The sequence below is a fragment of the Schistocerca nitens genome, chromosome 3 (assembly GCF_023898315.1).
Source record: "Schistocerca nitens isolate TAMUIC-IGC-003100 chromosome 3, iqSchNite1.1, whole genome shotgun sequence".
Classification (NCBI taxonomy): Eukaryota; Metazoa; Arthropoda; class Insecta; order Orthoptera; family Acrididae; genus Schistocerca; species Schistocerca nitens.
The window spans coordinates 783,292,854-783,305,519 of NC_064616.1; the positions used below are offsets into that span (position 1 = coordinate 783,292,854).

General features: G+C 37.9%; 1 protein-coding gene across 1 annotated transcript in view; it reads right to left on the reverse strand.

Annotated features, from left to right (window-relative positions):
- Nucleotides 1-12,666, reverse strand: part of LOC126248796 (serine hydroxymethyltransferase, mitochondrial-like) — a 120,846-nt gene that overhangs the window by 68,407 nt on the left and 39,773 nt on the right. Inside the window, exon 3 of the mRNA XM_049950186.1 lies at nt 11,044-11,123. Coding sequence (XP_049806143.1) covers nt 11,044-11,123 — 80 coding nt within the window. The remainder of the gene's footprint in view (nt 1-11,043; nt 11,124-12,666) is intronic.

Sequence of the window (12,666 nt, forward strand, 5' to 3'; positions counted from 1 at the left end):
GGAACTGTGTCTAATAAATTAGATTAATATGCAGACATTCACAAACCTAACTACTGAAGCACTTGGGTGAAACTAAATAATTCGCCTGGATTAGGAACTTTTACTATGTCACAAAATCTGTTTACTTTCCAATGCAAATGAAAACGTGAGAACTGTGGCTATTCGATGTTACATTAACACATGGAAACTCAAGAAACTAAACTATTAAAGCACACAGGTGATATTATAAAATTCGCTCCTCGTTGGGAACTCCTAAAAGTCACAAAATCGGTTACTTCCCTGTTGCTGCATCTGTCTCGGCCGGCTGCTGGTGCTACTGCTGAAGTGTGAGAAACTTTATGAATATATTTATGATTCACACATCTCACATAGATAAAGTTTGCATATTATTGATAACTTGCTTTACTAATATTTTATCTATAGAATATTACTATATGTGAGGTAGTAAATTTGAATTACTAGCTGTTTTTGTACTCTTCAAATCTTAACTGACAATGACGATGGGAGTTTCCCTAATCTGCCCAGCACTTTGAGACAAGTTAATTTGAAACTTATTGTGAACGCTGTTTCAAGGTGTCAAAAGAGCTGGCTGATATTTATGTGCCATTTATAACTTCTGTAACTACTGCCAAGCAACAAGAAGCTGCTGCTGCTGCTGCTGCTGCAAGCTGGCAGCAAGGTAAAGAAATAATCTCAAGTAATACTCCAGTAAAACTTGCTTGCTAACTGTTAGTCCACTTGATTGCAAATGAAAAGATCACACACTCCAACAGATGTAGCAGCCAAACAGGACAGCACAATGCACTACATTCAAACCCCCTATTACCAAAAAGTATTGAATTTTGATGAATGACAGTGAGCCTGAGTCAAAGCAATACCCTTCTGTTGGAGATTTCACGTCTATTGCCATGCTACAGCAGATGCTGAAGGACAGGTGTCTATTAATGATTGGTAGTTGGAATGTACAGCAAATAATAGTACAACTTAAGGAAATGATTGCAAGGGATTGAAATGAGGACAGTATGCTTTCAGAGTATGTGCAGGGACTCTCAAGAAATTGAGAAGACAACCATAACAGCAACTAAAGTGGCTAAGGTGGCTTAGAAGTTACATTTTTTTCTCCCCGGTAGAGCAGAGCAGAATAACCAATCTTACTTATGAAATTTTAACAAAGAGCACAATCTCCAGCTCTCTTCCTATAAATGATTGCATAGTTCTTATTCTACATCTACATCTACATTTATAATCTGTAAGCCACCCAACGGTGTGTGGCGGAGGGCACTTTACGTGCCACTGTCACTACCTCCCTTTCCTGTTCCAGTCCCATATGGCAAATGGAAGGCCTGTACCAAATATTCTGATGATTTTATGACTTGCTGGACTTGCATCACAGGGCTTATAGCTGTAGGTGCCTCCAAATTAACTTTCACAGGCAGCTATCAGTGTTACTAACTATATGTGGAAAACATAAAAATGTTTTAGTTTAGGAGGCTTTCTGTCCAATAAGGAAAAAACACTGTTGCAGTGGACCCCAAAAGACATCATACTGGAAGAAATGCTCCCAATAGATGAAAATATTAGGCTTTTGAAAATGAACTATATAAGTACTCACAAAACTGTCAGAGACTGAAATACTATTGAAAAGCTGAATGATGTATATAGAACTTGATGCTGAAAGAGGGTTAAAATGAAAAACTGATAAACCTCACTAATAATTTACTTGGCTTCATAATATGGGAGGTAATACATTCAAACTAGCAGACACGAATCCTTCAGTGCTGAAGTATAAACTGAAGAAAGGAAATGACAACTATTGGTACAGGCTACCGTCTGACACAAACCATATGGTGGCTTGTAGAGTATGTATGTAGATGAAGATGTACCTGCACGTGAGCTCATGTGATTACCTTTATTTTTTTCTTTTAATTTTATTTTGGGAAAGGGGCAGGGGCAAAAAAAAATCCTTAATTCATTTGGGGCTTTACTGTAAAAAATGCCGAAACTAGAATGCTGCTCGATAGTTAGTAATTAATGCTGTATTGTCAAAAACAAACATTGTGTGAAATGTGGCTGTAGTAAAATTCTAAGGACTATAATTTAAATATAGCAATCAGCCATAGGTATGGTATAAAAAGTTTATTCACATTTAACCATTGTCAATGTGAAGTTACGCCAGATTTTGTGAATATGGAACATGGTGTGTAGTACTCTAAAACTTACAAGGAACCCCTTGAGTGCGAGGTCACAAAAGGCCAATGACATTTACAACATTTGATACCCCACAAATCGCCTAAAATGCAACCACAACATTGGCTCTAATGGCACCATGTGGAGGGAGTGTGGTATCAAATGGTGAGTATAGCATGAGGCTATGGTGCATAGTTGAACTGCTTAGTCGATGAGTAGCTCACAACAGTGCTACAGTGCTTAGGGGCACAGATACAAAGCAGAGCAATCGCAACAATAAACAAAGCCAACATCGCATTATATCTATAACAACAGTTGTCGAAGTTGACATTTTGTCAGAAAGGTACCCAAGTAATTTCTTAGGGCAAGGAAGAAGTGGTAAATGAGATATTAGCATTTCTGCATGATGATTCTGTGGAATGTGTTGTGTCGTATACACTCAACTGTGTGGACAGTGTACAAGACAGGTAAATGACAACGATACGTGCTTAGCAAGTGAAAGTGATACTGAAACAGGTGTGAAGCCATGTAGTTGGTCATACTTGTCACACAGGGACCCACAAATCCCACCTCCAGTGAAATGTAGTAAAGGAGAATCTTTATCCAAGGAGCACATACCAAACATAATTATGTACATGGAAGATCATCCACAGGATAGTAAAAATAAATAAAAACAATTATGTACAGATTTTGAACAAGTCTGCGGCAGTATGACTGTAATGCATAAGAAAATCTATGGGTATTCAAGGGACAACAAGGTGCCCTTGTGACAGAAACTGGTGCTGGTTCATTTCAAGGTTACAGGATGTGCACACAGTGACTCACTACATTATGCACATCAACTTGCACATGACACAGATTACAGTGATTTCAATGGAAGTGGTGGATGGTTGCATAGCTTCACAAACAGTGCTGCAGAACTGGAAGACATAACATAATGAAATTTCAAACAAAGTATTAACTTGACGACGCACAGTAAACTGTGGAATTGGCCCAACAATTTGTAGATAAGAAACTTATCCTGTTGTTCAGTAAGGAATTTGTTTTCAACTCCGACCAATGGGGATTTCAACAGGAAATGCATATGAAAGGAACCCTGGAAATTAGAGGTACCAAGAGGATTGCATCAACATCAGCTAACTTCAGTGCCTTAACCACATTCATATACAACTATGTGAACTGTTATTCTGAATGGTAAATCGGCTGGAAAACTACCTGTGAGAAGTTGGAGGTGCTCTGACCCCTACGATTCTTTCTCACGTGCATGATCTTGCAAGGGCAGTAGGGAATATTTACATCACACTAAGCAAGAGTGGGAAAATGGGCATAAGAGAACTACAGCTCTGGTATGAGCACTGCTTTTGGCCTATAGCTGGTCAAAATAACTTGCTTTTGCTTGATTCCTGGTCTGCGTACAAAAATCATACTCCTTTACAGTAAACTACCCTTACTGAAAAGGGTCTGACATTGCAATTCATACCACCTGGAACCACTGGACAAATTCAGCCTCTGGCTGTTCTTTTTTTCCACATCTATAAAACATTATCACACCATCTGCAGCTACGCCTTAAAGGTCAGCCAGTTGCATGATAAGCTCCATGACAGACTTTTGCATTCGGTTGTGTGCCATCACATTCCACCAGTTCTCAGTTCTCATAACCTTGTTACACCAATATGATTCCATAGGTATTCTTTAGGAGTGGATAACTAGCTGGATGTCCTGCACGGTTTGCAGCTCCCAAGGAGTTTGCCTTCGATTTTGATGGTGCAAACCTTTGTAGTCACTATGGCACACCATTTTTCCATTCGGTGTTCATAGTGCAGGTTAATGGTTTGTTTTGAACATTTACTGAATGTTGACTATGTCCACTGTGTGAAGTGTGACACATACATCCCACAGGTGGTTTATTTCTGCACCTCTCAGACACTCATTTTCTGTCATCCTCCTGATCCACACGGTGAGCCATCAGCAGCCAATATTTTTTCCATGTCGTAAATGTTAACATAACATTTTAAAATGAGCCTTACTAAAGACTGAACTTACAACCTGGCATTCAAGAGGTTCCTTGTTAGTGTGGTAGTTATTAAAGTTATTAAACTTATAATTAGTGAGTTTTACAACTCATACATAGTGCATGCACAAAAAAAGGGTAAAACAGATATTTTTGACAAATGCATCACTCAGGAACATACACCACAGCATCAAACAATTGACGAACACATGGAAGATTTTAAGAGCCAACCAATTATTGATTTTTAAAAACTAGTAATGGATAAATATGAATAACCTTTTTACACCATACTTGTGTCTGCTTACAGCATTTTAAGTATAATATTTACGATCAGTAATATGTAACTAGGGCTATATTTTACAATACACAAGTTTCATCAAAAACTTACATTTTTGTTCTACTTTATACATTTATTAAGACAACATATAGAAAAGAACAAAATCTGTAGCTGACGGTAAAAACTGTTATTGAAATTTAGTAGTAAAAGTTGAATGGTAACCAAAGATTACATTAGAAATTAAATTTTTTTACTATTTTCCTTCAGTGATGCAGAAGCTACAGCAGAAAATAAAATTAGAGATGCAATAATTTTTTGTGAAAATTCTGATGCAAAATAATATCAGAAGCAGAAAACTTAACTATGACTAAGGCTTCCAAATTCATTTCTTTTATCCTCTCTCAATGAACACTTACTAAATAAAAATTTAAAAGGTTCTCTTGACTGACTGTGCTACTCAGCCATGTCTTCATTCACCTGAGGTTGCTAAATGGCCTTTCAGCAGTGTATGTGGAGTGGCTAGAAGAATTACTTTGACATGGAGAAGATTTAGGCAATTGGATCCCAATTTTCAGAAAACAACATTTTTTTCATCCCAAGAACATTTCGGCAAAAATCATCATCATCATCATCATCATCTCCTCTCTCTCTCTCTCTCTCTCTCTCTCTCTCGTTCCATTCTGGTGTACTGAATACACGTCAAAATCCACAGATTCAAAGTTACAACAGCTGCCTCTTATGGGAACCACTATTTGCATGCAAAAGGTTTTGTGCAAGAATAGCTGTCAAGTATAGCATAAAAGTTTATGTTGTACTCTTCTGTTGACCATCTAACTCATCTGTAAAAGTAAATGAGAACTTCAGGATGAATCTTAGTCAACTTGTACATATGTACCCTTGTCATATACCACAGTAGATGGAGAAGATAAAGTCTTCAGAATTACAACTTTGTAAGTGGTGGACAAGAAAAGACTTCTCTGAAAGTTTTCTTTGAGAAAAAATAGTGTGGATCCCTGTTCTTAATGTAAAGAGATTTGTTGCCAAATAACCAACCACCACCTCTGGGAATGTTCACATAGGGAGAGATCAGTAATTGCTCTTCTATGGCAACATTTGCCTATTACACAAGCAGAAGTACACTGCAACATGAAACAAAAGCCAGTATGTTTACAATAAAATTAGTGTACCAAGCCACATGAAAACTTGCACAGGTTAAACTGAATAAAGGCCAGTTGCAGTACAGCAACACAGGCATGGGGGTATTGATAAATACCCCTATAATACCCGCAGTTTGCTGCTCTACCTCTGAGGACATCTCCCGCGGTTGGAGATGAAACGTCAGGGGAAAGTTTTATACATCAACCACGGCCTATCAGCCCGGAACTATTAAGTGAAGACAATACCAGCTGTGAAAGCCTACACTGTATGAAGCCCCATAACAGCTAAGTTAAATTGCTTGGCAAAATAATTATACCAGTCTGCAGGTGCCAAAGCCTAACTTCATTCTAGGAACCTCACACACAGGCACACTAAGTGCAAAACAGGAGGAACAGCTCACATCATTATTTTGCAGAGTCTGTAAATCTAGCATTCTTGTTCAGGTAAATCAGGACACAGCACTGGCTGAGTCGCAGGAAACCAGATCAAGTTCATTACCACTTGGGCTTAAATCTGCTGGTTAGCTGGTCTCACATGATCAGCCTATTGGAGAGGCCAGTTTTGCTTGCAGGCAGCACCCATAGTGGACATGAATGTAATGAGACTTTATCATTATACATCTTTAGTCAATACACACAGCAGGGTTACAACACACAGTGCTATTAAAATACACAGAAAAGTCTATATGCACTGTAAAATGGGTACAGGGGAGGTTACTTTAGTTCTTGGACTGCATGATACAATCATTTAGTTCAGACAATGGACAAGTATCTCAGCTATAGCTTATGTTCAAGAGATTAATCAGTCAAGCTGTAGAAAATATGTAACTATCAATAAAATTAAAGATATCAACTATCTCCCTTGGCATACAAACAATGCCAGGAAACTTTTTAAGAATAGTACCTACTACATTACATGTACAAAAAATACATCTAAATCTGCAAATATGCAGATGTTAATTTAAATGTGTTTGGCTGGAAAAATGTGCACACACTAAAGCCTTCAATGACTACCATGACAAAATATTATTTTGAGATCTTTTACAAAACTTCTAAAAATGAGCTACATGTATGGATTGTCAGTGACTCCCAAGTTAATGTTCCAAAACTTGTCTGCAAACATCATTTACTGTAGCTTATAACAAATTCATAGTACAGGGAAGTGTTCACTGTGATTGTAAAAGAATTCAGGTGGCACACATCTACAACAAATGCGGAAAAACTGATCCACTAAGCAACTGTTCTATATCACTAACATCTATTTGTAGTAAATTTTTAGAATTTATGCAGAGCTCAAATGCAATGAACCATTTGGAATGAATGATCTCTATGAAACTAATATGGATGGAGAAAACATTGATCACCATGGAAGCAACTACGGATCTTTACACACGAAATCCAAAGAGCTGTGATTAGCATCAACTGTATGGATCTGACATCCTTGTGTTCTACATTTTCGAAAAGCTTTTGATTTGACGTCACAACAATGCCCAACGTAAATAAGTCTGTACGGCACAAATAACCAGGTTTGTGACTGGATTGGAAATTTCTGTGCCGTTAGGACACAATATGCTATTCTGAACATAGTAAACTGCAAAAACATATGAAAAACCTTATGTGCCCCTGGGACAGATAAATAGGATAATTACTGATCAGTTTATACATTAATTACTTACTGTTAATTCACAAGGAAGTTTTGACCGGTAAAATTGTAATGGCAACCACTTAGAATTTGAAAAATCTTGTTTATCTTCCTATCAAATACTCTATACTCAACTTTATGGTGAGCACTTATCTTCATTCCTTCCACTGTTTAAATTCAAGTTGGCCACTTCTGAAATGTAAAACTATAGCAATCTTTGCCTACTGATTAAGGAGTGTCTACTAGATTCAGCTACACCATACACATAACCTGTCATAACATGCGGGAATATGAAGTGAAATAATCACATAGACTCAGTTTTAAGGGAAGCTAGTGCAAGACTCATTTATTGGAAGGACACAGGGAAAAATGCAGTTTGTTTGTGAAAGCAGTTGTATACAAGACACTTGTGAGATCCAATGATGTCAGGCTAATATGGGACACAGTTTATACGAAGATAGTCTGCACTGGAACAGAGTGGTTCAACTGATGATATAGCAAAAAATACTGAAAATCTTAACTGATAATCATACTAAAGAAGGTACCACATGTATCCAGAATAGCTGCTTAGAAGGAAAAAAAAAAAAAAAAAAAAAAAAAAAAAATGTTCAAGAATCTGCATTCAGCTTGAAATTACAAATGTAGAGGGTTTCTCATGAAAGAAGCCCAGGAGGGGTCAACATGTCACATGGTGCGTTTGCCAACTGCAGCACTGCGTCTGCTGGTTGTCCCTACGTGCAGTTCTCTGACGCCAATACTTTGAATGTGCCCCCTACACTGTGAGACTGGTGTACTGGTGTTTTTATCGAGTTTTTTTGCCAAGTTTAATAACTTCAAATATTGTTGCTAGATGTCATTATTGTAACTGTGCCGAGTCCAGGGCTCTCCCTGCCTGTATCTCGCTGGGCCCGGTCCTCAAACAGAAACACTGTGCATGTATGTTCTATACTGTGCGACTGAGTGTTCAGATGTTTTGTTTTGAGTTCCCTACCAAGTTTACATTCGGTATGGTATACACAAAGGATCAGCAAGTGTTTCTTGTGTTGAACTATGCAAAAAGAGAATTGTATGTGGAATGTGAGCTTGAATTCATAAGAAAATTTCCTGGTTTGCATGTTCCCAATGATTCAACAATACACATATTAGTGAAGAAATTTCAGGAGACTGGATTTGCATTACACAAATGAAGGCCTAGAGAACCTATGGTTCAAACTGGGGGGAAAAAAAATTAAATGAGATAGGGGAGGCCCTGGAAAGAAGTCCGAGAAAATCTCTGGACCATTTGCACTCAAGACAAGTGTGTCAAGAGCATCTGCTCACAATTGAAACTGTACAAAATAATGGTAGTGCATCAGCTGAGGAACTCAAATACTGTTGCTCAACGTCGTTATTGCAGCTGACTGTTACAGTCTGTGCACGATGGGGAAGTTTATCCCAAGACGCTTTTTTTTTTTCTGACAAAGCATCGCTGCATTTGTCATGGTTCGTAAATTCTCAGAACAGTCGATGCCAGAGCTCAAAAATTTGCATGAATTACCCTAACAACCTCTGCACGATGTGAAAACAGGAGTGTGGTGTGCAATTAGTGCAAGACGTATTATTGGACCAATCTTTTTCCACAAAACAATATGTTGTGACAGATACGTGAACAATATACTGCATCCATTTTTTCGTGAACTACCACCTAACGAAAAGATGTGCCATTATTTCATGCAGGACAATGCGAGACCATACATCACCAATGATTCTTTATGACGGCTATACAAAGTGTTTTTCATGACTCGCCTCCCTGTTCTCCATATCTAAATCAGTGTGACTTTTATCTCTGGGGAATGTTAAAAGACAAGGTGTATGCAACCAATCCCACATGCTCAAAGAGTTGGAAGACAGTGTTCGGCTAGTCATTTCCCAGGTTTCGGCAGCCGAAATTCGTCAAGTGTTTGCTAATGTGTTCAGGAGATGCCAGGTTGCTCTTACCACAGAGGAAAATCATTTTGAGCACCTACTGTAAATAAAGGTAAGCTGCAGCTAATCAGATGGCAATGTTGTTTATCCTTAACTCAGGGGAAGCGCACATGCAGCCAACTCCTGGCAGATTAGTGTCCGAGGCTCCAGCATGGTGGCAGCCGGTGGCAGTGCCACACGACCTATGGAGCCTTCCCAGGCATCTTTCATGAGAACCTGTACTTAAGTTCCCTATGTTTTGCTCCTGTAGAAGCTGAAGAAAAAATTAAATTAATAATGACTCTCAGAGGCATATAGCCAATATTTCTTCCTGTGCTCTATCCAGGAATGGAACACCAAGAAACTTTTATACTCTGTAAAAAGTGCCCCCTGTCACATTATTTTGATTTTTTAAGTGCAGTGTATTAAATGTACATTAACAAAATTATTTTATTTTTGCCAACACTTACACCAAGTTAACTTAAAATACATCAGTACAGCTGTTCACTGTTCTGAAATAATTAAATACTTCTTTGAAACTGTACAAGAATATTCTAATACAAATAATACCAGTAATACTTTGAACCCATCACACATATCCAATATTGCTCTAAACATTGATCAAGGGAAGAATAAATAAATTATATCAGACAAAATTCATCTAGGTCATGTTGGGCACACAATTTACACTGGTGTGCAAAACTTCTGGACAAAAGTAACTTTCCCAAGATGTAACACTGCCATAGCTCGATGTTCCTGGGTGCATAAAGTGTTCCCAACTCCTGTCATACGAGGATGTGTCCAATGTTGTTGAACATTATTGTTTTAGTGATCCAGGTATTCTGGTGTGGGGAGGCATAAGTTTCATGGGCTTCCTGACATCCAAATCTGGTCAGTGTTTTTTGTGGCACTGCACTCCTCCCCCACATGTCTCTTTTCAGGGTAACATTCAACCTGGACTTCATTTTTACAGGTCACGATGAGGGAGCGCATTGAACAGTGCAGGTGCAGCAGCTCTTGGAATGAGAGGATATTCCAAGAATGGAATTGCATGCCCATTACCCTGTGACTTAAATCTCATCCAGCATGTGTGGGATGGGTTGGAGAGACATATTGCAACATGTTCACATGCACCAGTGACCATCCTGCTGTTGTCAGCTGTGCTAGTGGAGGACTGGAATGCCCTACCACAAGAAATACTTAACAACCCCGTGGTCAGCATGGGACCAAGTGAAGAGCAAGCACTGCCATTCATGGTGATCACACTCCCTACTAAGATACATGTGCCGCCTATAGTAATGTGCAGGGAAGCATCATGAATCTTGATAGCTTTAGTGTCATAGTTGTCTTTTATATTAAAAGTGTCATTTCTGTTTTTCTCATTACATATTTCTTTCAGTTAGCTTTTGTACAACATTGTAGCAGTTTTTTCTATGTATGGTCAAAGTTCAAAGTTTCCTCGAGCTACGTTACTTGGCAGTGACATGGGAAAGTTACTTTTGTCCTCAAGTTTTGAACATCGGTTTATCACTGGTCTATCATAAACAAAGTACACAAAAATTTTATGAAACCATACAAGCCAATTAATTTAATTGAACTGTGCTTGGTTCAGAAAGGCTACAACTTACATCTACTTGATATCTGAAACCGTTCATGTGTTGCTGCAATAATAGCATAGGATTTTCAGAAATAAGAGATTAGTTTCAGCAGATAATATTTTAGATAGATACAAGATGTAGTGCCCCAGTGAGTAAAGCTGCTGATGACCTTTGTAACAAAAACAAAACCTTTACTAATAGCAACTGGATGTTTTTCAAAACACACCTTTGTCCTGGGTAACCTTCCGAATATTTGTTATTCAGGCATGAACCGAGGGCTTCAAGTGCTGCTCGGCTGCAGAAGTTCTGTAATCATTAGAAAGTATTACTTGTAGAATGAATGCTTAGTTTGGATTTTAGTGTAAATAAGAAGTAAACATCTTAACCCGTATTAGACTACTGTTCCAGTTTTTGGAATGTCATATTACACAGTTTCTACTGAAGTATATATTGTGAAGAAATTGAAACTTTTATATTGTGGTGTTATGTTTGTGACACTGAGAATGTGCCTCAGTTATTCCATTGCTGAACTGCATATGAGTCCCAGGAGACACCGTTGTTAAATGTTATTTTAGTGCAACATGTTATCCTCAAAGATGTGAGTAAATGTCTTCTATTTTTTTGACTAGTTTTCACTGTAAGTGAGATTTTGTAGATATTATGAGTTAACCATCCTATTTGAAGTGCATTAATCTTGGCAACAAAGGATTTCTGCTCATGGGTCTGCAATAAAATTCTGTGTTTCATTTTTTGAAAGCAGCTCCAACAGGATAAGTTATGTGAACTACTGAACATTACAGCACAGGAGAATCCTCACCTGCTCAAAGCAGATGGTTTTATAAGCTCTCCACAAAAATGTAGAGGACTCAGATGAGAACAGTGGTGATGAAGATGGGGCCATCTCTCTGGAAAAGAATTCAGCAGAAGAAGAAGGTACAGCCACCACTATAGTTGGGAGCAATGTGAAACCAGTTGCTGTAAGAAACTTCATGAATGAAAATGGAGGTGCAGTTGATGAAGAACCTTCTGAACAAAGTAATGATTTGGAAGAAACTGATAACACTTCCACCACAATACTCTGACTTGCAACACAAAATAGAGACAACAGAAAATAAGAAGCGTTGTTTACAGAAGAAACACTTCTACACTGACCTTTCTATTGGTGAATGGAAGCAGTGAACTCTGAATCCTTTACTTTTATTACAGGAATAGAGTCCTATTGCATTATGTAAGCTTTTCTTTGATAATGAACCATGATTGCAACTTATACCAACTAATATGCTATGAAAACTAAAAATTTACAGCTACACAATACTGTTAATGACCTTGAAATATATTTCACAATTTTACTTGTATTTGCTTATTCTTAGGTTCCTAGATTGAAGGTGTATTAGGAAAAAGGGTGACAACTGTCAAAACACCACTATTTTTAATGCTACACCCTGGAAGAGGTTTATACAAATTACGAGAAACATTCACGTTTAAGACAATAATAATTTATATCCTGATAATAAATACTCTAAAGTTTGGCCTTTGTTACAATCAGTGAATGAAAAATGGAAGACATTTTATCATGGGGATGTAAATTTGTCAGTGGATGAAACAGAAAAACACGTGCATGGTGAGCCAATGAGATTCAGTTATGAAGCCTGATGCCTGTTGTATATCATGGAACAAGAACTGGTAATAGTTTACCAAAGATTGGTATTGTCATGAATCTTGTCAGTGCTCTGAAAGGGAAAACCAGTTGTAATCTGCTTTTGACAACTACTTCGAAGATCACACCAAACAGAACTGGGAATGTGATTCTGTTTATACGAACATAGGTGGAGTGAATTGCCTGTATGAG